We start from the raw sequence: 26,098 nt of genomic DNA on the forward strand, positions 1-26,098 counted from the left end.
AGACAGGCGGATGGTGGTCAGATTTACCTGCCAGGTGTTATGCCCCCCAGTCCCCTTTTTAAATACTCCGTTTGTAATATTGTCTGGTTATAATTAAGTTCACTGATGCAGAATGTAAAGTGAATGCGCTGAAACGTACCGATTTCAGATTTTTTCCACAGATGGAGTGTTTGAGCCTCCCTCCTCCTGCTTCCATTCCCGGTGCTGGGCTGTGGGGGGCGCCCTGCAGCCCTGCAGCTCTGTTTTACCTGCAGGTTTTCTGGATCACCTGTATTTACCCAGGAACGAGGAGCACCAGCTTGTTGCTGACAGTTTGTCTGCCGGACAGTGAAGCCTGTAAATGGGCAGCGCTGCTCTCCGGCAGCCGCTCCGTTCTTCACGCCTTATTTTACCTGTTTCCTCCATGAAGTCTGGCAACCCGGCGACCCAGCGGCCACGGCAGAGGCTGCAGCTGTCGAGCCCTCTGACCGGAGGAAACAGCTCCTGACGGGCTGTTCGAGGTGTTTATCACGGCCATGCCAAAGCCCGGATAACCTGTCAGAACCGCGGATACCAGGTAGGAACACCCGGCTGTCCCAACCTCGCTCTTTTTGACGGATTACCACACTACGTGATGCTAACACGTAAATAAGCTAATACCCGTTATCCTAATGGGGATCACTGTTGCCAGCGAAGCTAATGCTAACAGCTAATCTGACGTTTATTGTTTCCTGTTGTTGTTTGCAGCTAGCAGGCTGATCTTTTAAAACTTGCAGTCCTCTGTTCTCAGGCTGAGTCACATTAAAGCCCCCAAAATACATCCAAAAATCTGACTTTACAGGTGGCTAGCATCGGTTAGCAGTTGCCTGTAGCCATATTTTTACCCCAAAATCTAATTCACCACCTGTAATGTGTACAAGTGGAAGAAAAGCTGTTTCCCTGTCACATAAAAAGAAAAAGCTGTCTCCTCTGAAAGCATCATGTTTAATTTAACGGTGACCAACTCCAGAATAGACTGTCTGCTTGTTTGTGCATTAGAAAAACAAAAGGAATTCAAATCTGCAGATGGTTCATGATAAAGGAACTGATGTTTCGCTCCCACTTTCGTTTCAGTCATAGTTTAAAACCCAGGTGATTTTCTACATGCAACTATTTTTATTCATTGGGATTTATAGTCCCAATTAGTTATAGATTTAAACGAAGCAAAGAAATGTACAAATATCAATTTTTAAAACGGAGTTTGGTTTGAGCCAAATAGATGATAGTTCAACAGCTCAACGGGAGCATTTTATTTGTGTTGTTGTCAAACATTTGGTACAGTTACACGTTTCATAGCAGGTTATAACACCAGAGGATGGCACAGTTGTTTCGTGGATGGAGTTTTTCTCAGCTCTGGCCCTGGTGACACACCCTTTGTTTGGTGTTAAAGGTCAGTTGACGTTAGCTTCCTGACTGATGTTTTGCACTGTCTGTGTTAAATATCATCACACCTGAGTGTCTGAAAGGTGACGTTATTTACAGGTCAAAGGTGGCTGCTGGTCTGGATCATGTGTCCCATGTTGAGCTGTGAATCCTGTCTGTGGTGGTTTTAGGCTTCGGCCTCTGAGACAGTTATTGATCCGGTGAAACCAGGAGAGAGAAGTGGTGTCTCATTTCAGTTCATCCAGTCTGTCTGATGTGTTCTGCCATCTGTATCTGTATTTTTCATTTTTCTTAAAGTCATTTCCTGGTATATCTTTCATTTTTCTTCCCCATTGATCTGTGCTTTGTTGTAGTAGTACTATATTATAGTTACACTCAATAGACTGAGACACATTGCTGCTTTAATCTCAGTTTTGTGTATGGTCTCATCTCCAGAGCAGAAATGGCTGTTGACGTGTTTACAGACTATAACAGTGACCTGGGATGAAGTGCTGTTTGATAAAAGTGGACTTGGACTGCATAAAAGCCACTGCTTGTAGTCAGATGGTATTGAAGTCTACAGGAAAATGTCCCTACCCCTCACTTGATTCACTCACTCAGTAAAAATTTAAACCACCTTCTCCTCCAAGTACAACGTCCTCTAATTTCCAGAAAACAAGATGGCTAATGACCAAATTACAAATTGGAGGCTTTAAAATGGCAGCTAACAGATCATGGCTGACATTGATACGGGTAGAGTTGACATTTTGTTGTATCGCAGTTATAGCATTGGCTCCATTTTACCGACCCAGAGTCCAGAGTCCAAAACAGTCAACTAATCAAAGAGAGGATCAGATTTTTTTTTTTTTTTTTAATCCAATCACCTTTCTGTAAAGGTGACACAGCCGTGACTGTACTTTTTGTATCCAAGGCAGCCAAGGGTCTGGTATGTCCACCTAATATTTTGACTCTTTTTTTTGCATCCTATCTACGCTCGTATGTAGATGAAGTTCAGTGTTGTAACGTGATGAATCATCTCATAAAAATCTATTTAGAAATGGGTAACCTCTTAATCTCATGACTGCCGGTTGTTTCCTCTGGCTGCTCTCACACTCTATAAGCCCTCAGGCTCAGACATGAACTGAACAACTAGGATCTAAGTGTGTAATGTGACGTGTGTGTCGGGCCTGAAGGGATGGACATTCCTCTGTGACCGTGACGACACCAGCAGCTTGAAGCCTGAGAGGTCACGAGGACCTCCAGAGGACATCTGACTCATTCCTCAGTTTCATCTCAGCTGAGCCACCTGATGTGGAACAGCTCGGGGAGGGGGGGGTCTGTTTTCTCTCTGCTGAACTGGATCTCAGTTTGTCTGTGCTGGAGCTGAGCGAGGATGAAGCTGAGGATGAAGCTGGACTCTGAGGTGAGAGGATGGGACAGTCACTGAGGGTTAGGGTTGCTCCTGAAGAAGTGCTCCCTGATGGAAGAAGCTCATTTCAGATTGAGGTTTGTGGCCGGTGGTTCAGGCAGGTTTTGGGGTGAGTTACAGGTGTGTTTGTGTGTTTCTCCTTGGGATGGATTTTGGGAACCTAGAAGCGTTTTCCTGTTCCCTGTAGCCCCGCCAGCCTCCTCCTGATCCAAATGGTCTGGCTGTGAAGGCCTTACACACTGAGGCCTCTGGCTCAGCAGTGGTTTTGGTTGTTTCCTGGCTTCATTTGTCCTCAGTGTTTGTGGGCTGTGTTGTTTTACAGGTGTCCTTTGGTTTCTTTGTTGGCTGGAGGTTTGTGCACCACCACTGTATCTAAAGTAATATAAATGAACTAAAACTAATAATCAGTTCAGGCACAGAGCTCCTGGCATGACTGGATGGTCCAATCATTATGGTTTTATATTAACTCTGACTTTTGGCCTCTCTTGTGTTGCAGATGGCAGCTCATCTAACATGTAATGTTCATAATTAATATTGAAACAATTACATTTTTAAAGAAGCATTTCTGTTGTTTCTGCTGCCCCCATTTAGGCGGAGTCGGGTAATTTCTGTGTCATTTCATTCATTTCTTTTTCAGCTTTAGAGAATCCCTGTGTGATGTTTTACAGCTCAGCCTGAGACATCTGACAGATCACACGTTTCCTGTCTCACAACAGAAATCCTACTACACTTTACACCCTGATGATAATTCCTTTCATATGTCTTCAGTTCAACAGTGCAAAACAGCACATGACACTTTGAAATAATTCCAATGAGTCCATTTCAAATCATTAAATTATTCTTTGAAGTTCATTTCATACCAGTCAGGAACTTCTTGGGTCTGTTTATCAACAACATCGATCCACATCAGTAAAAGTAGTGTGAGAGCAGAAAACTGCAGGAAGGAAAATGGTATTTGCAAAGAAACACATTTTATATCTCGAATTTAACTGATCTATTGGCTGAACACGGTTGTTACACAAACAGGTAAATTTACAGGGCTGTCCTGCAGAGCCCTGCGTTTCTTCCCCCGACAGCTTTGGGAAGCTGTTGAGGGATGGCAGCCGGGGTCGGTCCCTTCATGAAGGAGCTGCAGCTCAGGAAGAACTGGAGAAATTATGGGAAAATAAGACCCTTCAAAACAGCATGAAAAGTTGATATTTTGCTCTGGTCTCCTCTGCCTCTACATTTGATTGGAACAAAGTAGATCGTTAACAATATTCTGTTTTGTCTTCAGAGATAAATTTAGAGACATTAACAAATCACAAGGTTCCTGAGGGAACTTTGTTTTTCTCCTTTCAAAAATCAGTAATCAGCTGTAACTCAATTCTGGAACGACATTCAGTATTTTCACATGCTTTTGTTTGGACACATCAGAAATTCAATCAAAAAATCATCCAACCATTATCATCCATTTTTTTATCAGTTTATTTAAGGGTTAGTTTTTTTTTTATAACATTTATAGCTTTTATTTTTTGTTTGACCAAAACTTTTTGGCAACATAAACTTGGTAAACTGGACCTCCAGGATTTGCAGTCTACTATATCAATAAGAAAACAGTCAGTCTCAGGTCCTGAATCCTGATTGGCCAACTGACCTGTGGTAAAGAGATATAAAACTACACTTAGATATATTAGTATATATTAGTATTAGATATGTTAGTGTAACGTATGGGACCTTTAATCTTCTCCTCTCCAGGATCCAGACCTCCAGCTCCTTATGGCTGTATATGATGAGAACATCCTGAAGAATCCTTTCTACTTGGCGTTGGAGAAGCAGAGACCTGATCTCTGCAGCCGAGTGGCCGAGTTCCACGGCGTTGTGAGTCATGCCTGTTTTTTCCTTTTTAGTTCGATTTTATAATTTTAATCATGTCAAGGGTTTGCCACCATCCTGATGAAGGCACGACAGCTGAAAAAACTGAAGTGAACTGAATTGTCAGCAGATGAAAATCAGAAAGAGCTCCGACTCTGGAAACTCAGACGATCTGAAGGCTGTTTAAAACAAACAAACAAAAGAAAGCAACATGGGAAGATGCGTCGATAGTGAATTACAGCTTATAAGACATATTTCACAGCAGACTGCTGACTGGTAAGATCAGTTATACAGGACACGACATGACCAGACATTTCCTGTAGATGTTCAAGTCTTTATCAGCGGGTGAATAGTTGTTGCTTTGTCATGTGATCCGAGTGAATTTCAGTATTTTATTCCAGTATTTTCATACAAGGTCACCACAGCACTGCTGATTTGGTGGCTTTGTTGATTATGGTCGTTTTATTCTGTGACTCAGTATGAAAAAGTAGAAATCCTTTTTCAGTCATTCAGGAAATGCAGTTTTGAGGGGATTTATTTTGAAATGTCTCCATGTGGAGATAGCTTCTGAAGTTTCAAAGCTTCCAGTCACTGAGTGTTTGTGAATGAAAAGTGAATTATGAGAAAATAAATCAGAAGAAGATCTGATACAATTTTTGTCCTGTGTTGCCAAAATCCTGCAGGTCCTGGTTCCCTGCTGTGGAAGTTTGAACGTCAGCAGCTATTCAGACTCTCAGTTCGACAGCTACGTCCTGCAGCCTGTGGAGGACGGATACCGCACTGCAGATGGAAAGGTTAGTCTTCCGTCTCCAGCAGAATCCCTTTAAGAATCAAGTCAAGAAAAAACTACGCAGGAATGAATTGTGTTGCGTGTGACGACTTGATGCCTCTGAAACACATGATCCTGATGATTTTTCTGGAATATTGAATTAAAGATAAAAGGTTTCTTTTGGCTGAACCCAAATGGAACTGTAAGCTGTTACTTGAAAGTCTAATTCAAATTTAAATCAATATAATTATTATTTTTTACTTGTAAAAAAACTGAAATAAACTAAAATAAAAAAAAAAAAAGTGGCACAAATACATAAGAGACAGATAAGCAACAACAACAACAAAATAATAACATGTAAATCTAATGTAATATAATCACGAGGACCAATAAAGGCCATAAATCTAATCTGCCATTCAAACTGAAATGAAGTCTTCATGTCATTTCACTTTGGTTTGTTTGTTTTGACGACAGAGGCTTAAAACGAATAAATAAAAGAAACGAAATTAGACTTGACAGAAGAAGAGAGGGGTAAAAACGCTGTGTTTCAGGAGGTCAGGATCCAGGACAGGCAGGTCCTGCTGGGATCCGGCTTCCCAGCTCCGGCATCTGTCCCCATCCTGTTCGAGGAAACCTTCTACAATGACCAGGAGCAGAGCTACAGCATCCTGTGCGTGTCCCGGCCCGTGGAGGTGTACCCCAGCCCGGCCGAGCACAGCCCACCGCCGCCGCCGCCGCCATACTGCCTGAAGAGCGTGGAGGACGTCAGGGAGTTCCTGGGCAACCACGGCCAGAAGCTGGACAAGTTCATCCACAGCTTCTGTCAGACCTTCAAGGAGCAGGAGAGGAAGGGACTCCGACACCACATTGTAAGAGCTTCCTTTTCCCTTCTCTGCCTCCTCCTCTCGTCTTTCTTTCTGCCACGAACAGCTCTTAGTTGGCAGCACCGTATATACAGTAAGAATCAATACAAACAGATTCTGTGAGAAAATCCAGAAATTCAAATCATTTTAACTGAACTGAAGGATGTAAGGCCGGTTGGATGGTTCCTCCTGCTCTACAAAATGGGCCATCAGATCATTTACAAAGCAGAATATTCCAACGATGACAGTGTTCTCAGTAACTCTGGTCACGAAACAGGAAATTTTAACTAATGAAGTTAGTGATTATTCTATTAAGAATGGCTGATTAACAGCATCAGTGATGCCTGAGTGATAGGATGTTTTACTAAATGATGCTGTTGTTACTGAGTCTGACGTGGGACACAAACCTTTCAGAGATTTGGAAAACTTTTTGAGCCACCAGCTTTAATCTACCTTTAATAGGCAGTCATAATAACCCATCTTGAGTTGTGATCAGTCCATAAAGAGCTTCCTTCCATCCTGTCTCTGCTCAGGACTCGGTGAACGGCCTCTACACTAAGTGTCTTCAGTGTCTGCTGAGAGACTCCCGTCTGGTGAGTGCGGACCTTCCCGTCCCATCAGGTGTTAGTCTGGAACAACGTGGAGGCTGATGGAGAAGTAACGGTGGGGTCGGGTGAAAGTTTGGGACAGACTGTGTCCAGGATCAGCACCAGGATTCCTGAAAATCAGATTTCCTTCACTGATCTCAGACATCCAGGTCAAAGTTCTCTGAGGAGGCTGAACCTAAGCTGGAAGGTTTAAGAAATCTGGGGAAAGATTATTTACAGAATTTTAGAATCTACAACTGAGTCCAGATTCAGACTCACAGATGAACATGATAATGAGGTCAGCAGCTGATTGGAAACTGTCACGTTTTCCTTCACATAGTTTTACTGAAAAAGAAACTGTCAACCCTCCATGATGTCACCCATCAGTTTTTGTTTTTTTTTTTTTTTCATTTTAATGAAATAAGCCCGTTTGGATATCTGTGATAGAGGCGGAGCTGAAGAGGAGTGATGATGTTATGGCAGATCAGTGTGAATGCAGGTTATACTGACTGATTCATCGTTAACTCGTCACAGAGTTTTAATCCTTTCCTGTTTTGATAGTTAGTGACTATCACTCAGTTTATGGTTCAGTACGACACATACCTGTGTCAGTGTCATCAGTGAACTGGGACAAAGCTCAAAAAGATTATCTGTAACATTAGCATGTTACTGGTTGTCTCTGTTCAATCGTCTGCCCAATCGCAGTAATGCATGGCGTTCCATCACATCCTGTGTGAAGGCTGATGCGTTTCTCTTCATTTCTCTTTGCTTTAGAAACTCCTGGCGAAGCAGGAGCTTCAGATGACTCTACTCAAACAGGCAGTGGAGGTCCGTTCACTCTCTACTTCTGTTTGTCAGATATGTTTCATGAACAGATCTCAGACCTCACTAACAGTCACATTAAGGATGGTCTAATCTCATAGGCTGCTTCATTTCTTTATGTTTCTCAGATGTATGTTCATCATGGTATCCATGATTTAATCTTTAACTTCGTGGGAACGCTGGAAGCCAGCCAGGTCAGTATGAGCGCACACAAACCAAACACATGGTGAATGAATTTCCTGCAGTCTGTGTCAGGTTTGCTGAGAGTGAGAGGGTTTATTTTTATATTCAAGTTTGCACAGACTCACATGAAGAGAAATCCATCCACAAGGAGACAAACGGGCAGAAGAAGGTTCTGACTGACTGACTGACTGACTGTTCAGAAATTACAGTATATCATAAAATAACTCAAAGAATCCATCTCAGTTGATGAGAAATCTGAGCTGAGTCTGTGCTTTATGTCGCTGTGATACAGATACAGATGATGTTTACAAGTGTCCTTGTGTTGGTGTATCAGCTATAATGTGTTCAGACTGTGGAGCTGCTCTCATGCTGCTTCTTCTGCTGGTCCACAGGATGCTGCCTTCAACAAAACCACCAGGAGTCTGCAGGAGCTGCAGCAGAAAGACCTGGGAGTCAAACCAGAGTTCAGGTCAGTCAGACCTGAAGATACAACACAGTCACTGGATAATCATACATTATTAAAAACTACATGAACGTATAAATGGACTCCATTATATGAAATTAGATAAAACTTTGGACAAACAGCTCTGGAATATGAGATTTCACTGATTCCTGTTTGCAGCTGAGTCGCTGTGTGATCATGTTACATTGAATAAACCATAAAGACAATCAAAGTCACGTCACGCAGGTTAAATTTCCTTGAAAAGACCAAAAACAAAAGACTCTGTGGAGGGAGGGAGATGGATCCTGATCTTAATATCATTCATCACATTTCTGTCAGATCAGTTTTAACTGTGTTCTAACCTGCTGCTGCTCTTCCTGCAGTATAAACCTGTCTCGGGCGAAGAGAGAGCTGAGTCAGCTCAACCAGCAGACCTCCCCGCTCCTCAAGCTGCTCTGTCTGCGCAGAGTGATGGTCACGGCCACCCAGACGCCCAGACACACAACTACACAATGTGTGTGTTTGAGTCCTAATGATCACAATACTGACCTTCTTTATCAAGTCCTGTTTCCTGCTAATCACTGCAAGTCTTCTAAATATGGTCCCTACTGCCTTAAACGCAGCGCTTGGAAAAGACAGCTCTCGAACCAAAAGGGTCACAGAACTCATAACATCAGTTCAGTTCAGCTGTTTGCTAATTCATCAGGAGCAAATATTTGGACCTTTTCTATGCCGACAGACTGAACTCCACATGATCTCTGCGCGTCCTCTCATTGTCTGTAATCTGATCAGCACAGAACAAAACCTGCTCTGTCGGCATTAATGTGTTTGGACAGTTTGCTTTGGAAATCTGAGCTTAATGTCTGAAACAGGCCCGCTGTCTGTCTGCAGAGTGGTACGGTCCGCTCCTAATTCATGTTTGTAAAGTAGCCAATTTAGTCATTAGGTCTGCTGGCCTGTGTTGTCATAGCGTCACTGACAGAATGTGTTTGTTGCAGTCAGTATTGAGGCTGTGAGCGCCGACGACCTGCTGTCAGTCATTCTGTACCTGCTGGTGAAGACGGAGATCCCCAACTGGTGAGCTGAAACCTCAAGTCACTGTGACCTTTGACCTTTGGCTTCTTAAGAAGTTGTTGTGGCGTGGTCCTCTCTGAGATGGTTTGGTTCTTTAGAACAAATGTTGTATGTTGTAAAATGTGTATCAGCTGTGTAGGTGACCTTGTTGTGTGCGTTCAGGATGGCCAACCTGAGCTACATCAGGAACTTCTGCTTCAGCCACTCGAGTAAAGACGAGCTCAGCTACTGCCTGAGCACCTTTGAGGCTGCGGTAGAGTACATCAACCTGGGGAAGCTCCAGGACACACACTCTGTGAGACACACAAACGCACACAGACACACACAGAGTTGAAAATCAGCACTGTTGAATATTGACCCAGGGTTTGTTGTGTCTCAGGGTTCAGGTGAGCTGAACGACAAGGCGTTATTTAAAGAGAGGATGAGGTCGCTGTCTCAGAGCTCCGCCACGCCCATCCACTGTTTGTTTGAGGTGAGCTGCCATCAGTGGTGTTAAAAAGGTGTTTGAAGTGTTTGAGAATTGATTGAATATTTCTGTGTTTGTGATGCAGCACATAGCCAATGGAAGGGAGGCCGAGGTTGAATGCCTGCTGTGTGAAGGAGAGAGCGACGAGGAGGTCAAGACGTGTCACCCTCTCTGCTCCTGTGACCTCTGTGACCTCCAGCTGTCCGGGTCAGCATCCACACACACCTGAACCTTCCTCTGCCTTTGACCTTTGAACCCCGACTTGACCCTGAACCAGCCCTCTGCTGGTCTAAAACTGAAGCTGGTTCTCAGGAGATGCCCGTCTGAACTTTCCCAGGAAAAAGCCTCCAACGTTTTCTTCTCTTTCTACATTAGATGAATTTACATTTACATTAGATGAGTTTGGTGCATCAGAGCAGGAATCAGGAAACAAGAGCTGTGACCTGACTTCACTTCCTATTTCTAAACAAATACACAAAGACTATGTAATTTTTCCTCTTGTAGGACTACAAACGGCGTGTCCCTGTCAGAGGTCACCCTCCATGTGGTCACCTGAGACACTGACAGTTTTAGGTTCTTAAAACCACAAATATATCAGCTCTTCACATAAAACAGGTTCAAATGGAGACCTTTGTGGAAAATCTAATTTCTGTGTAAATATTTGACATCATGCTGGGAAAAGTGTGACAAAGGCGCCACTTCACACTGGGCCTGATCAGTTCGATGTGATGATGTCATCAGTTGTTTCTGTTTAGGCGGCTGAACGACCCGTCGATCGTCACACCGTTCTCCAGAGACGACCGAGGTTACACTCCGCTGCATGTTGCTGCGATCTGTGGTGAGCAAACACTCGGAGGGAAAATCAACAGGAGCCCCCATCTACCTGTAAAACTCACAAACTAACATGTGTGTGTGTGTCAGGTCAGGCCCAGCTGATCGACCTTCTGGTGTGTAAAGGAGCGCAGGTTAACGCCACGGACTACCACGCCCTGACGCCGCTGCACCTGGCGTGTCAACGGGGATACCAAGGAGTCACGGTGAGCACACAACTGCTGCACTGTGTGGATATCAAATCAAAGAACATAACTTTTAATCTTATGGTTTAAAATGATCTAAACCTGATTCACAAGACAAAGCTGAGTCGTATCTGAAGCCGCAATGTGTTTGAAGGGAAAGATAAGACAGAAACAAGAAAAGGTAGACGGGAAACAGGAAAAGAGTGTTGCACACAAATAAAATAATACAAGAAACTAAAAGTTCAATACCAAACCAATGAAATTGGTGCCGCCATGACTGTCTTTAAATGGTTCTCTGCCTGTCCACTTTAACATTTCTAATATCAGAACATACTTTTCACCAGCTGCTGCTGCTGCACTACAAAGCCAGCACAGACGCTCAAGACAACAACAGCAACACACCGCTGCACCTCGCCTGCATGTATGGGCACGAGGATGTAAGTCAGAGTCCAGCTGACTGGCCCAGTCCCTCCACCTCTGCACAACCCCCCGTACATGATCAGTTAATGTGAAATGACAGGTTGTGCGTGTTGTGTGTCAGTGTGTGAAGGCCTTGGTGTACTACGACATCCAAACGTGCCGACTGGACCTGCAGAATGACAAAGGCGACACGGCGCTGCACTTAGCGGCCCGGTGGGGCTACGAGGGAATCATCCAGGTGCTGCTGGAGAACGGAGCCGTCACCGACATCCTCAACAAGAGCAAAGAGTCTCCACTGCAGTGTGCGCTCAACTCCAAGGTGAAGTGGGTCAATCAGAAAGTGCTCTGCAGGTTCAGGTTCTGTGTGCTGTTGTTTTCATTTTTTCAGAAAAGCAACTGCTGTGATTGAATATTCGTGACTGACCAAGACATCTGTACTGTAGCTCGGTTTGATCACCAGTCTTTATTTTAAAAGGAAATATTGTTTCATGTCATCGGAGCAGTTCTGACTGTTTACACAGGAAATAAAATCTCTTTTCTCTGTAAAGAGCTGCAGCCTGGAGGAGAAACTTTAACTGTAACAGAGAAATTTAACAGTTCAAGTCTCAAACTGTCAAAGAGTTCAAAGCACCGAGTCTGTAAAGTGTGTAAACTCACACAGCTGATGAGAATAAAGCCGTGCTCACTGGGATCAGCCGGTCAGCTGAGCTCAGTCCTGATCTGGTGCCCGAGTCTGACCCCAGATCAGATGATGAAATGTGAGGCTAATGTGTGTGTGTGTGTTTGTGTGTCTGTCTGTCTGTCTGTCTGTCTCTGTGTGTTGCTGTAGATCCTCATGTTGTTGCAGTCGACTCAGAGCGGCCGTCAGCGCAGCGGCAGCAGAATTGATGTGAGTCTGATCTACTTTTAATTCTCCAGTCTGGAAACCCCACCCTGAAGGGTCAAAGGTCAAGGGGCCAACAGATTCCAGATAAAGTTTCTCAATGTTTTTCATTCTATTTGCTTTTTGCAAAAGAAATCTCTCCCTGGGTTTCTCAAACAAAAAATAAAATTAAGAAAACAAGAAACAGAAAGTAAAAACATCAGAATGTGCTCTGACAGGGAAACCTAAAATTTAAAGGGTTCTAAAACAAACAGGAAGTCGGCTGCTACATGTGACCGTCCTTCTGTCTGTCGGCAGCATTTTAGAGAATCTGCCCTGACGGGTCAAAGGAGAGTTACAATAATCTGAACATGATGAGTATTTACCAACGTCTGTATTCAGCAGTTTTGTTTTGACAACATTACAACTCTGGAGTTTTCAAAATGAAACATCCAGCTGAAATCTGCAGGGGGAGGCAGAAATGTAGAAAAAGAGATTAAAACGTATTAGTGTGGAGGTTTTGTATTTAGAGCGCTTATTCATTTGTTTTCATTGTTCCCGCTCCCTCCTCCTCCTCCTCCCAGTCTCCCAGCCGTTCCCCTCTGCCTTCAGACTGCAGCAGCCGCCGCTCGTCGGCCTCCAGCATTTCCTCCCTGTGCTCTGAGGTCAAACCGGAGGGAGAACGGGTCCGACACAGAGAGGTGAGTAACTGTGACACAGAGAGCAACCTGCCCGTTTCTATGGTCCACTGACGCTGTGTGTGTTTGTGTGATTAACAGGTGGAGAAGCTGCTGCGTGCCGTCGCCGATGGTGATGCTGAGATGGTGAGAGGTCAAGTCGCATTTCAGTCCAGGCATCCTGATCCACAGGAGGACAGCATTCACCTGTGTGTGTGTGTGTGTGTGTGTGTCAGGTGCGTTACCTGTTGGAGTGGATCGACGAGGATGAAGAAGATGAAGGAGAAATCCCCTCTGAAGTTCTGCTGTGCCACCCGCTGTGTCAGTGTCCAAACTGTGCTCCCACCCAGAAGGTCTGACATCACAGACTCACCTCAGCACTTATCAGCTGCACCATGTTTAGAGGCCGTCTGATCCTCCGTCCTCTCTGTGTCCTGTAGTTGTCTGTTCTTCAGGCCGGAGCTCTCGGTGTCAACAGCTGCAACATTGACGGGTTCACGCCGCTCCACGTGGCCGCCCTGCACGGCCACTCAGCACTGTCCGCCCTGCTGATCCGCCACGGAGCCAACGTCAACGCTCGCACCAACCAGAGCGCCACGCCACTTCACCTGGCCACCCAGAACAGCCACGTCCAGGTAAGACCAGATCAGGGAGTGATGTGTTTTAATCTGAGGATGATTATTTTCATCATATATCAGCCGTGATTAGTGTGACCTCTGACAGATTTAAATGGAGCTATATAAATACTTGCGTGCGTGCGTGCGTAGGTGCTGAGGTTTCTGTTGGAGTGTAACGCCAAGCTGAATAAGAAGGATCACTATGGAAACACCCCTCTGATACTCGCCTCTCTGTGTGGGAACCTGGAGACGACCACCATCCTGCTGCAGGTGACCAGCTGACTGTGGCCCTGCCCCCTCCACATTAAACATAATGGGAGAAATCACATCTCGTTAACATTGCGGCTGTTTCACCAGCTCAGACCTGTTGTTGCCATAAAAAGAAAAACAACATGGCTTCTCTTCTTGCAGAGCAACGCGCTGGTGAACGTGGCGAACCTTCAGGGGAACACGGCGCTCCACGAGGCCGTGCGCGGCGGACATCAGGTGCTCGTGGAGCTGCTGCTGAGGGGCGGAGCCTCGCCAAGTCTCCGGAACAAGAGGCAGCGGACGCCATTGGACTGTGCCTACGAGTTGGGCGGAAAGGTGCTTCACACTTCTGTGATTGATGTGAAATGTGGATTTTAACACGGATCCTCTGCTCATCACATTCTCTTCTCTACAGAACACTGAGATCCTGAGAGCTCTGCAGAAAGCGTCTGGACTCTCCCCCGACGAAGAACCAATCAAACAGCTCTCTGTCCCCAAAGGAGCGCTGGGTAATATTTCACCTGCGCCTCGTGTCTGGAAGCTTCTTTCAGCTGTTAATCTGTTTATCTGTTCGTTTCTTCTGCAGCTCATTCGTTCGTTCAGCGTCTGAGGCTGCAGGATCAATCCAACGGCAGGAGACAGAAACTGGCTCAGTCCGTCAGCAGGTAGACGTCACCGCCGCCATCAGTCTGTGTCACGTGATCGGAAACTCTCCATTCAACTTTGTTTTTAACATGTTTTCGTTTAGAATTCAGCAGATGAAGAAAGGTTCCTCTGGTCCTTGGCCCAGGTCTTCACCGAACCTCAACCAGGTTTGCTGTCCCCGTCGTCATGGTTACAGTCCCCAATGCTGTTGATTTAATTTTTTATTTATAAAACTTCTTCAAGACCAACGAGTGAGTCTGAATCTGAAATCATTATTAAAGCTGATTACACAAGCACACACAGAACGAACAGAAATATTTCAGAGCTGAACCGGAGCAGTGATGTAAGGGGAGGAGCCTCAGAGTTTATTGAGCCATTGTCTGTTTTCAGACGTCCTCAGAGCTCAGTGGACTTTTTTCTCTGCAGGTGAGTCCAGACAGGTGGAGGTTGCGGCGCGGCGAGACGGTGGAGGTCAGCAGTCTCTCAGGAAACGACTCTGGGCCTCGGCCGAGGGAGCGGCCCCTGGGTCGCTGTCACACCCTGGACCCTGGAGACCCCGAGCGGCTGCATTTGAAACACACGAGTGACACAACTGATGACGTCCAGACATCCAGCGTTCCGGACGCTACGCTGCCTGAAACCAGCGAAACCAGGAGCACGAGGTCATCGCCCCCTCCGCCGGCTGGCGAGTCACCACACGCTGCTAATTCACCTGAAGCCCCGCCCACACACACCCTACCCAACCACACCTCTTCACCTGAGTCTGACGCCGACAGCCAGAGTGTGATCAGACCCCCGGAGGAGTCATGTGACCATTACCTGACCTCCACCGGTGCTGAGTCCTCACAGGCTGACAGCAACGCCAACCCCACCCATCCTCGCTGACCTTCACTCCACCCTCAGGCACAAAACATCAGGAGGGGGAGGAGTCTGCTGTGACTGTTCACTGATTTTACGACAAACATGATGAAGCAGTTCAGCTGTTTGGAGACAACTCGGTGGAAACACCGCCCTGACTGATGTTTTCATTTCTGGACTGCAGTGCATCTTGGGAAATGTTGGGGGGATCCTGCATGGCCCGGGAGAAGAGGGCAGGTCTGAAATGAGACAGACATGAAGCTCCTGAACACAGCGGAGTCCAGTTTGAATGGCTGGCGGTTCATCTTCCGTCCAATAAGAGGCCGTTATTGTCCCTGTCCCATCCAGACCAGGAACTCAATCCCTGTTAATCCCTGTTAATCCCTGTTAATCCCTGTTAATCCCTGTTAATCCCACTCACCTGCTGACAAATCATCATGTTTGTGTTTTGGTGAATTGACCCTTTAAAGTGGCAGAGATGAATTAGATTTTTTCATACAGCAGATATTGGTATATTTGTTTGTTAGCAGGGTTGTCTTAGCAACTGCAGGGTCCTTCAAAATAAAATTTTTTCCTCATCTGTCCTGAAACGATCAGGAGCTAACGTTAGCATGAAGGTTTTTCCAACTTCATTTAACTCCTGAAGTTAGCATGCTAACCGGCTGTCCCTCCTCTGTTGGGCCTGTGAGGACACTTTAATGAGCCGGTGTTCTCGGCGTAGTATGATGTCATTATGATGTCATTATGATGTCATTATCACCTCGGCAGCTCACCTTAACAGACTTCTGTTTTTGGCCTCAGCAGCTCCTCCTCTTCCTCCTCCTCCTCTTCCTCCTCTTCTTCCTCCTCTTCCTCTTCTTCCTCCTCCTCCTCTTCCTCTTCTTCCTCCTCTTCCTCTTCTTCCTCCTCCTCCTCCTCCTCCTGTTCCTCCTCTTCCTCCTCTTCCTCTTCCTCCTCCTCCTGTTCTTCCTCTTCCTCTTCTTCCTACTCCTGTGCCCCCCCCCCCCCCCCCTCCTGTTCCTCCTCTTCCTCTTCCTCCTCCTCTTCCTCTTCTTCCTCCTCTTCCTCTTCTTCCTCCTCCTCTTCCTCCTCTTCCTCCTCCTCCTGTTCCTCCTCTTCCTCATCCTAACCCTCCTGAGTTTAAAGCACTTTCTTCTTGTAGTCTGCTCAAAAAGAAAAAGGGATGCACACAGAGCTGATTTTAGTTTGAATGTTGTTGACTGCAGCTCTGAGCTTCGTTTGCTTTATTTCAGAGTGTCTGATATCAGATCATCAGATTATCAACTGGTTTGCTCTTTTTTTTCACCCATTTAACATCATTTTACTCCTCTGACTTTTTAACAGGAGGATTTAGTTTTATTTCTGGATCCTGTTGATGGTTTGTGTGTTCAGAGAGGTTCAGCTTCTCCTGAACGTCAGAATGTTTTCTTTTCATATTCAGCTCTTTAAAGGATCAAACAGCCGTTTCTTCATTTTCTTCAGTAAAAATTATTCAACATTTTGAAGAAGGTTTTGTCAGACATCACCGTCTCTGTGTGGCCTGACATCTCCTCTCAGCCAATCAGAAGAGACGATCTGATTCTGATCTGTGACAGTCTTGACGGCTGGTTTTAAGGTTCATTTCTGAGGGTTTCTCTGAGACTTTAACTGGACCAGATGGACCTTTTAATAAGTGAAACCAGCTGATTGGTCCTTTAATTTAAGACAAATATGATAACAGTAATGAAGTAATAATGCAGCTCTGTGTAAATGTCAGCATCAGTGTTACGGTTCAGATTCACCACGTCGATCGCTGAAGTCTGTCTGAATTATTTTTGTAGCTGTTTTTATTTCCTGGTTTGGATGTTTAAAGATGATGTGAACGTGCCTTAATTTAATTCACACCCAGATAGTTGATAATAAACCTTTGATTTTAAATCAGTGCTGGTTTGGTCTCATCCAGCAGGGGGCAGCGGGGAGCTTTAGGTTTTGGATTTAAACCTGATGAGGAACCGGGAGAATAAAACTTCAGAGCTTCTGCTGGTCCAGACTGAAGCTGATGACATTTTCTTTCTCCTACTGTCATCGTCAGTCTCAGTCCACTGGCCTCTTCAGACTTTGCTCTCTGGCTCCACCTGTGATGACGCTCAGTTTTCCCACAGTTTTCCCCGACAAAGGCAGATTTCAGAGCCAGTTAATCATTTCTGATCTCACACACACATTCAGACACACACTCTCCAGACCATTCAGGTTCATCAGACATGTGGTCCAGGATTCTCTGCCTGTTTCTGGCTCTTGTGTTTTGGGGTCTGGTTCTTGGGGGCCCGCTCACAAACCCCCACCCCAACATCACAGACCAGGAGCTGTTCTGGGGCGCTGACCAGTACGACTTCTCCGTGGTGATTCCTGCAGCGGGGCTGGAGTGTTTCTGGCACTTTGCTCACCGGGGAGAGAGGTTCTACCTGAGCTTCATGGTAAGACGAGACCACGAGGCCTCCTGAAAACCTGCTTTAGAAAAATACTTTAAAATTGAAATGTTAAAATAATTCAGCCTGCACATCAAAGTTTTTATTTGTATGTTTGTACACATGATGTAAAAGTACTTCAGTCGTCAGTGTGTGAATGCCACTGAAGATGATCATGTGATCAGCTCAGCTCACCCCTCAGGGTCTAACCTCTGGGAACTCTGCAGGTCCAGTGGGTGACGGGAGTCGGCCATGACAGACACCTGTCCGTCACCGTCAACGCTCCCAGCAGTCTGTTGGTGTCGAAGGTTGACGATGCGAAGGGTCACATCAACTTTGAGGCGGAGGAAACAGGTGTTGGGGTTCATCCTTCTGCTTCCTGTTTGTCACCGCAACACAACTAAAATAATTTGACTTAATGAGGCGGTGGGCGTGTCCTCACCACGGTTCCCTGCAGGTTTCTACCAGATGTGTTTCAGCAACTTCCACAACCACTTCGGCACCATGCAGGTATCCCTGAGCTTCGGCGTGTACTACGACGGCCACCAGAACGCTGCTGCCAGCAAAGACGAGGAGGAGAAGAAGAAGAAAGAGGAAGTCAGCAAAGAACTGAACAACACGCTGAGCATCATAGAGGTGACGCACTGAGAGGCCTCCTCAAAGCCCAGTTTAGATCTCTAACATCCACCTAATAATAATAATTACAGTTTTAGTGCTCTGTGTTTCTCTTCTTCTTCTTCTTCTTCTTCTTCTTCTTCTTCTTCTTCTTCTTCTTCTTCTTCTTCTTCTTCTTCTTCTTCTTCTCCTCCTTCTCCTTCTTCTTCTTCTTCTTCTTCTCCTCCTTCTCCTTCTTCTTCTTCTTCTTCTTCTTCTTCTTCTCCTCCTTCTCCTTCTTCTTCTTCTTCTTCTTCTTCTTCTTCTTCTTCTTCTTCTTCTTCTCCTCCTTCTCCTTCTTCTCCTTCTCCTTCTTCTTCTTCTCCTTCTTCTTCTTCTCCTTCTTCTTCTCCTTCTTCTTCTCCTTCTCCTTCTTCTTCTCCTTCTTCTTCTCCTTCTCCTCCTCCTCCTCCTTCTTCTCCTCCTCCTCCTCCTCCTCCTGCTGCAGGATGCCACCCACAAAGTGGAGAACTACGTCTTCCACATGTTCCGCTACTACAGCTTCGGTCAGATGAGGAAGAGCGCCGACTACTTCCTGCTGCAGTCCAACTCTCAGTACATCACCTGGTGGTCGACGGCCCTCAGCCTCCTGATCATCACCTCAGGATACCTGCAGCTCCTCTTCCTCAAAAGACTCTTCATCAGCAAGACGAGCACCGAGGACGAGAAGCTTCGCTGCTGAGGGATGTTTGGTCCAGACCAGACCAGCTCAGTCCAGTTTTTGTCTCTGGTATTGTATTTGTGTCCTTGTATTTCTTCATACAACGTAATTAAACACTTTATTGGATGATCATGTGATCAGTTTGTGGCGTTTTCCTCTGACTGATAAAGTGAATTCTGCATCAGCTGCTGAAAAGGAAAGGAAAACATCTGCGAAAGTTAAAATCCAATAAAGCAGTCAGTGACTTTTTGTGGCCAAGTGACATTGAATCCTGATCAGTATTAAAAATGTAAATTAAATTTAAATTAAAAATTAAAAATAGACTTTTCTGTAAATGTCTTAACTCTCGCCATCTCACCACCATCTCTTTTCGACCTGAGTGTCCTTTATTGCACCTGAAGAGCTCAAACCAGAAAAAGTGTGATTAAAGACAAACAGGATTTAAATTTCTGCTGGTGCCCACTCAGTGTTATGATCATTTTCATAACTGTGTTCACAGCATATGAGCTCATGTTATTGTATAATACACATCATTATGATATGCATTGATAGACATTCTAAAAAAATAAGCTTAAAATGAAAGTCTATCTGAAAACTGTTCAAAAGGAGAAACATTTCTGTGTCTTTGCATATTTAGATCTCGTTTTTTCAGACTGAGGAAAAAACGAACCACATCACTGAACTGCTGAGTGAGTTTACTCTGAATTCATTCACGCTGATACGTTATCAGAGCTCGGAGTTTCTGGGCGGTTAATGATTCTCAGAACGCTGCAGGATCCTGGAGTCATGTTGTTCAGCGCTCTGCTCATCACAGCCCTGAGGTGTCAGTCCGTCTGGGCCAGGAAGTCGGAGCCGGCCCTCGGTGAGGGCGGCGCCGGCCTGTTCCGGGGATCGAACAGGTACCACTTCGCCGTGGAGGTTCCTGCTGCACAGATGGAGTGTTTCTGGCACTTCGCCCACCAGAGTGGAACTTTCTACCTGATGTTCATGGTGAGAACTGGACCTGTGGAACCGGCTCGTGACCTCCGCAGAGATCAATGTTTGTGACGCACCTGCTGGCTGTTTTGTCCTCAGCTTAAATCACGCTGACCTTCATGGTGACCTCAAGGTGACCTCAAGGTTCCCCAGATTACAGACGATAAAGAGAAACCTGAAGCTGGTTCGACAGAAAAACTTTTCCTTTGTAGTGAAATAATTGCACGCCCTCTAATGTTTCTTTAAAGGTGGTCTTTATTCTTATCTTCTACAAATGGTCTCCATGGAAACCGCTGTCCCTACCTGACGAACCTTTTCAGAGACTGAGACCGTAAAGCTGTTAGGAAAATGTTTATTGACTTAATCTACAGTAGAATCGACTTTACAGACCTGGAGATCAGCAGATCAGCAAAATAAATGAAAGCATTAACCTGAATGAAAATGAACAGGAAGAAGATGTGAGTTGTGTGTCTGTGTGTGTTTTTGTGTATCTGTGAAGGTGCAGCGGCTGACAGGGATGGCCAACAACCATCGTCTGTTTGTGACGGTCAACTCTCCGCATGGCGCCCTCGTGTCGTCGCAGAACGAAGCTGTCGGTCAGATGAAGTTTCAGACTGAAGTGACAGGTGGGACGAGTAGGGACGCTCCGTCCTCCGTCCTCCGTCCTCTGCTGACTGAAACTCCTTCCTCCTCCATCAGGTTTCTACCGGCTGTGTTTCGGAAACCGCAACAACCAGTTTGGAGCAGCCAGGGTCTACCTGAACTTTGGGGTCATCTATGAAGGATCGGAAGAGTCAGAGAGCGAGATGGAGGGAGAGGAAGTCCTCAACAGCACCCTGGCTGGAATTCAGGTAGTTGTTGTTCTTCTTCTTTTTTTGTGAACACAGGAAGCAAACAGAGATTTACAGACAAGCACAATCTTTAGTTTTCAGTTCTGACGAGTTTCTTCCAAAAACTCTGAGTCCGAGAATTCCATTAGAGTCAAAGAACCAGAACCACAAAACATGATGTCCTGGTCGATTTCAGGAAAGGGTCCAGAAGATCCAGATCCAGATCTTCCACATGTGGCGTCACTACAACTTCGCCCGCATGAGGAAGGGAAAGGATCATTACGTCCTCCTGGACAACCTCAGCTACGTGGACTGGTGGTCGGCTGCTCAGAGCCTGCTCGTCCTCCTGAGTGGATTCCTGCAGCTGCACGTCCTCAAGAGACTCTTCCACACGGACCCCCGAAGAGCAGGACCGCTCTGATAGTTCTTATTGTCTCAGCAGAGGTTTATTGATCCTGTACAATTATCTGCAACATTTCATTAAAGGTCCTTCTCACTTCATGGATACAAGAAATAAAACACGGAGCTTTAAAAGTCTCAGCGGACAGTTTGACATTATTCTGGGGGCAACAACAGCAACAGTCACAGGAAGTGATAGTGTCCAAAACACGAAACATAAAATCGGGAAGGAAATCACAGTTTGCTCTTTTACTTCCTTCAACCAGACACACAACAGCAAGTTTGTTCCTGTGAGCAGTGTCGTCATTCAACAAATATTGGTGACAACTAACCGGGTGTGTCCACAAGGTCCAAATGCACAAGAGGACCGAGGGCTCTAAAAGAATTCATTGGTCCCAAAAGTCCAAAGGATCCGAACGGTCCAAATGGTCCAAATGCTCAGTGATTTGACAAGAAGATACACAATCACTATGAAAGTACCACAAATGGACATGAAGTGATAACAAACTGACTTAAAGAAGTAACAAATAGACACTAAATCACGACAAATAACCAAAATATGGCCACAAATAGACACAAAAACCTCACAAATTGACACAAAACTGCAACAAATAGAAAACAAATTCCCAAAAACAGAACCAAAATAACCGTAAACAGAAGAAATGACAGCAAAGACAAAAAGTGACAACAAAACCTTTTGGTAAGTCAACGTGTGTAGGAGGCTGAGTTCTTGGTCCATTGGTGGGACCTGATTTTGGACCTTCTGTCCGTCCAGCTGAGACAGTCTGGTTCGACGTGTTGACCAAATCTACTTTCACTTTCTGTCCTGGACTCTGAACCGAGTAAATCTTTTTAATTGTTGTTGTTCACCACTTTAGTACGGAGGATCAAAAGGGACAGGATGAAATATATGAATACATAAATCAAATAATTACGATGATGTTTCATTAATTGATTAAAATGGACTTTGTGAATTTATTTTATCTGTCAAAGTCAGTGGGCGGGGCTTAGCTCCAGAGAAAGTTGAAGCTCACCCCCTGTAGACCAAAAAGCATTAGCCCCGCCCACTGACTTTGACAGATAAAATAAATTCATGAAGCACTACAGCAGGACAGGAAATTATGGAAGAGCATCAGGCCAGGCAGGAGAAAATGTCTGGACTGACTCTGGACTCCAGGTCCACGGAGCCCCGCTCAGTCCGGTCCTTTTCCTCTGTCTCCACAGAACGTCATGGATTACGTAGACCTGGTCCTGTCCGGGTGCCAGAGAGTTCACCAGATGGTGGAGAATACGAAGGCCAACAGGGAGCGCTGCCAGCGGGTCGTCCAGAGGGTCAGGGCCCTGGAGAGCCTGGTCCTGACCCTCAAACACAGGGGGCCGTGAGCGCAGCCCTGAAGGACCTCAGCATCAGCCTGGACTTGGCCAAGGACCTGATCCTGAAGTTCTCCCAAATGAATGGCGTGAAGGGCTTCCTGAAGTCCGGGGGCATCAGGGAGAAGTTCTCCGACATGAACGAGAGACTCACTCATGACTTCCAGGTTCTGTCCGGCGCTCTGCAGGTGGACCACGGGAACCTTCTGCACCAGGTCCACGACAGCGTGGAGGCGGGAGAAGGAGCCGCCGCTGCCTGTCCAGATACCTTTGCCTCCCCCCATGCCAATGTTTCAGCCTGCGACGCCCGTCACCTGCCTGGTCGGCCCCCGGCTGGTGTCGGTGCCTGTGGCCACGTCCAGGTGTTCAGTCCCACGGCTCCCCTGGTCGGACCTGCTGCCTCCATGATGGTTCCAACACAGAACACGTCTGTAACGTCTATTATATCGTTTTTTCAACAAAAACTGACTCTGGAGAGGAAGAAAATTAACTGTTTGTTTAGATTCAAGCAACAAAACGACTTTTTCTAACATTTTATTCCTGCTGCACGAAAATCCATTTTTCTCTGACCTCAGTATGTAGAAGAGACATTTGAACCCTTTTAATTCAGTGTGATGGTGAATGAATGAATGATTCCTCTAAAGCCTGTTAAATGATCACAACAAAACATGTTTATTGATTTAAAATGGATACACAATAAAAATAACTTCTCTTCTCTTCTGATTGGATGACTGTTCTGAGCCGTCCGTCAAAAAGGTCATACATTTTAATTAAATACTCAAATCCTGCAGGTTTGATGGTGAGTCCAGATGGTCATGGAGGGCTACCTTCAGATCATCTGGACCTTCAGACCTTCAGACCTTCAGATTGTCTGGACCTTCAGACCTTCAGACCTTCAGATCATCTGGACCTTCAGACCTTCAGACCTTCAGATCAACTGGACCTTCAGACCTTCAGACCTTCAGACCTTCAGATCATCTGGACCTTCAGACCTTCAGACTGGTGTGCATAGGATTGTGTAATTTATTACCTCTTATCAAATCTCAATCTGGAAGGGATGCTCTTTGGTGTGTATTGACTTCAAATAATTAACTGAAGGCTGAATTTTAGATTTTTATGAACTAATAAGTGGTGAATCAAAACGTGTGCTCATTATATGCAGGTGAGCTCGGATATGTAAATGGAATAACATAATATGATGATGATGAATGATGAAACTTGTTCCGGTCGCAGGTAGTTTATTTATTTATTTAGGTCTCCTGGAGAAGGTCTCCTCTTCAGAACTTCCCCAGAACTCCTCCAATTCACGACTATCATAAAGTTTCGTATTGACTACTTTTATTTGGGGCTGACCTGTGGCCGTGGTCTGGTTCCCGCCGTGAATTCGGTCCATTCAAATTTCTCCCTCTAGCTTCAGGGCATAACGAGGGTGGCGTTTGGATTTGAAGCTCCGCCTTTCATTCACCCAAGTTTAAAATCACATATAAAAATATATTTAAGTACATTCACTGCAAAACACATTTAAATGGTGACTATTTACTCACGTCGTCACAGAACACACAAACAACATGGACTGGATTTCATGGACTGTATGAAGTTTCTTTTTCTTTTCACAGAACAGTTATAAGAAGGCATCTCGTGGGGGAATCAGTTGGGCAGGTTTGCAGTCTCTTATTGATCGGAACAGCGGAACGTAGTTATCAGGTGTCACAGAATGCGTCTCTGATGGGGGGTTGGTGGGTTTCGCTGATTTGTGGTGTGAATTGCAATTTACTATCTGGGAAAGAAGGGTCCTTTTATGCCACCATCAGATAAGAGTCCAGGATGGCACTTAGCAGAGATCTGTGAAATCTCTGGTTGGGTGCAACAGCCTCTTTGAAAGTTTTAGGGGAGTGAGAGATTGGAATCTCCCCCCTTCAGACCATCTGGACCTTTAAACCTTTAGACCTTCAGACCATCTGGACTTTGAAACCTTAAGACTGTCTGGACCTTTAGACCAAGTGAGAGTTTTGTTTGAATGTGTGAAACAATCCTTCATCAGAAATCTTCTCTCAGTTGTAAAGACAGTGATTGGTGGTGTTGGCTGATTACCAAGCTGTTCTTCACAGCAGAACGCAGTAAAAAGCTTTGGCCTCATTAGCTAACTTGGCCTCCACCCTCAGCAGGAGGTCTTCCTGCTCGGCCAGTCTGTCCTCCTGTTCGTCCATCTTCCTCTCCTGCCTGGTCAGCTTCTCCTCTTCTCCTGGTGGACGTGCAGAGCGGCGGACAGAGCCACGAAAGTGTCAGTCAGACTTTTGTTCAGGTTCTCAAACTCCAGTTTGTAGTCGCTGCATTTCACCATGTGGTTCAGTTTGGTGGCTGAAGACAGCGTCTCGTTGAGCTTCTTCAAACCTTCCTTCATCTCGTCAGATATCTGGTGCTGCTCCAGGGCCTTCAGTCTCTCCAGGGTGTGGGGACACTGCTGGTTGTTGACTTTCATCTCGTCAAACATGTTGTAGATGAGGACGATGGATTTAACAACCTCCATGATCAGCTGGTGAGACAGGAAGTCAGTCAGCTTTGAGAAATAACAGACCAACATCAGTCAGCTCGTTAAGTTTCAGTGTTTGAGCTCAGATAAGATAACTGACTGACCTTTGACCTTAGTGGGATCCACACAGAGCTGTGACCCGGAAGACAAAAATGATATTTTGCTTTTACAACCTTTAAAATAACATTGCTGTTATCAGTTTGATGGTCAAACTTCAGTCTGGATTTATTCCTAATTTTTTCTGTTTTAAAATTATGATGATTCTTTCCTGCTCTCTATTCTTTTTTGTTCATTTGATGTTTCTTTGAATGCTTTGTATGTTTTTAATGGCTAAAATGGACACATCATATATTTGTCCTGTTTAATCTTGTTCTCTAACTTCATGCAGATAAATACATTTTTACTATAGACACATGGACTTAGTCACATCTTATAAGGCAGGTAGTTTATAGACATTAGTATCAATCATGACGTTTGGATTCTTATACTCTAAGAGATCAATATCTGTACTGATCAGGCTCTTATTCCTGATGATTCAAAGGAAAAAGAGAAATGAAGAAATCATAACTTACAGGAAACTGGAGGCTGCTGGTGTAAAACAATCAGAGGTATAAAAAACAGGACTGGCCTCTAATGTGGGTCAGTTAGCGACCTTCTGTCGAGGCATTCAGCTCTCCGGAGTTTTACGCTCCTTCTGTCCACAAACATCAGAATCCAACAGCTTCTGTCTCCCTTTGTCCCCTCGCAGGCTCCTGAAGGTTTGTTGAGCTCTTTATCCTGAACTCACGCGTTCGTTTGATGAGGGATGCAGGAGATGTCCAAATCAGTTTCTCATGTTTGATTGTATCATCTAACAGCAAAGTAGACTATAAGAAAGAGATTGTTGACCCCCACAACCCCAGTTTATCTCCTTCATTCAGTCAATCATACACTGTAGATGGATATTTAATAAAAGATGTCTTTCACTCATGTCTGTCCATTCTATCCGCCTTACATTGTGCAGTTGTTACTTTCTTTATTC

General features: G+C 45.2%; 3 protein-coding genes across 3 annotated transcripts; all 3 read left to right on the forward strand.

Moving 5' to 3' along the window:
* Positions 1-245: 245 nt before the first annotated feature.
* ankrd27 (ankyrin repeat domain 27 (VPS9 domain)) lies at positions 246-16,129 on the forward strand. Its single transcript, XM_029522584.1, has 28 exons — positions 246-556; positions 4,547-4,669; positions 5,347-5,457; positions 5,984-6,301; positions 6,829-6,888; positions 7,657-7,710; positions 7,833-7,898; positions 8,280-8,356; positions 8,713-8,843; positions 9,328-9,406; positions 9,566-9,698; positions 9,783-9,875; positions 9,955-10,076; positions 10,625-10,707; positions 10,791-10,906; positions 11,230-11,322; positions 11,427-11,624; positions 12,135-12,194; positions 12,752-12,868; positions 12,947-12,991; positions 13,081-13,197; positions 13,285-13,479; positions 13,612-13,731; positions 13,873-14,046; positions 14,126-14,219; positions 14,297-14,375; positions 14,459-14,522; positions 14,782-16,129. Exons 2-28 carry the CDS (start codon positions 4,568-4,570, stop codon positions 15,238-15,240), a joined length of 3,360 nt encoding a protein of 1,119 aa, XP_029378444.1. The 5' UTR covers positions 246-556; positions 4,547-4,567; the 3' UTR covers positions 15,241-16,129.
* Positions 16,130-17,453: 1,324 nt separating this feature from the next.
* Positions 17,454-18,993, forward strand: LOC115056273 (transmembrane emp24 domain-containing protein 6-like). The gene is made up of 4 exons (XM_029522585.1): positions 17,454-17,666; positions 17,885-18,011; positions 18,115-18,293; positions 18,760-18,993. The coding sequence occupies exons 1-4, from the start codon at positions 17,454-17,456 to the stop codon at positions 18,991-18,993; spliced, it is 753 nt and encodes a 250-aa protein (XP_029378445.1).
* Positions 18,994-19,758: 765 nt separating this feature from the next.
* Positions 19,759-21,198, forward strand: LOC115056090 (transmembrane emp24 domain-containing protein 6-like). The gene is made up of 4 exons (XM_029522346.1): positions 19,759-19,962; positions 20,447-20,573; positions 20,647-20,798; positions 20,974-21,198. Exons 1-4 carry the CDS (start codon positions 19,759-19,761, stop codon positions 21,196-21,198), a joined length of 708 nt encoding a protein of 235 aa, XP_029378206.1.
* The last annotated feature ends 4,900 nt before the right edge of the window (positions 21,199-26,098 follow it).

This window comes from Echeneis naucrates, chromosome 16 (assembly GCF_900963305.1).
Source record: "Echeneis naucrates chromosome 16, fEcheNa1.1, whole genome shotgun sequence".
Taxonomy (NCBI): Eukaryota; Metazoa; Chordata; class Actinopteri; order Carangiformes; family Echeneidae; genus Echeneis; species Echeneis naucrates.

What these genes read in the sequence shown, in the direction of transcription:
- LOC115056090 (XM_029522346.1), top strand. Translation starts at nt 19,759, where the DNA reads ATGTTGTTCAGCGCTCTGCTCATCACAGCCCTGAGGTGTCAGTCCGTC. An exon ending in CTTTCTACCTGATGTTCATG is followed by an intron (nt 19,963 to 20,446) that starts GTGAGAACTGGA and finishes GTATCTGTGAAG; the next exon opens with GTGCAGCGGCTGACAGGGAT. An exon ending in GTTTCAGACTGAAGTGACAG is followed by an intron (nt 20,574 to 20,646) that starts GTGGGACGAGTA and finishes CTCCTCCATCAG; the next exon opens with GTTTCTACCGGCTGTGTTTC.
- ankrd27 (XM_029522584.1), top strand. Translation starts at nt 4,568, where the DNA reads ATGGCTGTATATGATGAGAACATCCTGAAGAATCCTTTCTACTTGGCG. An exon ending in AGGGACTCCGACACCACATT is followed by an intron (nt 6,302 to 6,828) that starts GTAAGAGCTTCC and finishes GTCTCTGCTCAG; the next exon opens with GACTCGGTGAACGGCCTCTA. An exon ending in ACTGTGCTCCCACCCAGAAG is followed by an intron (nt 13,198 to 13,284) that starts GTCTGACATCAC and finishes TGTGTCCTGTAG; the next exon opens with TTGTCTGTTCTTCAGGCCGG.
- LOC115056273 (XM_029522585.1), top strand. Translation starts at nt 17,454, where the DNA reads ATGTGGTCCAGGATTCTCTGCCTGTTTCTGGCTCTTGTGTTTTGGGGT. An exon ending in GGTTCTACCTGAGCTTCATG is followed by an intron (nt 17,667 to 17,884) that starts GTAAGACGAGAC and finishes GGAACTCTGCAG; the next exon opens with GTCCAGTGGGTGACGGGAGT. An exon ending in ACACGCTGAGCATCATAGAG is followed by an intron (nt 18,294 to 18,759) that starts GTGACGCACTGA and finishes CTCCTGCTGCAG; the next exon opens with GATGCCACCCACAAAGTGGA.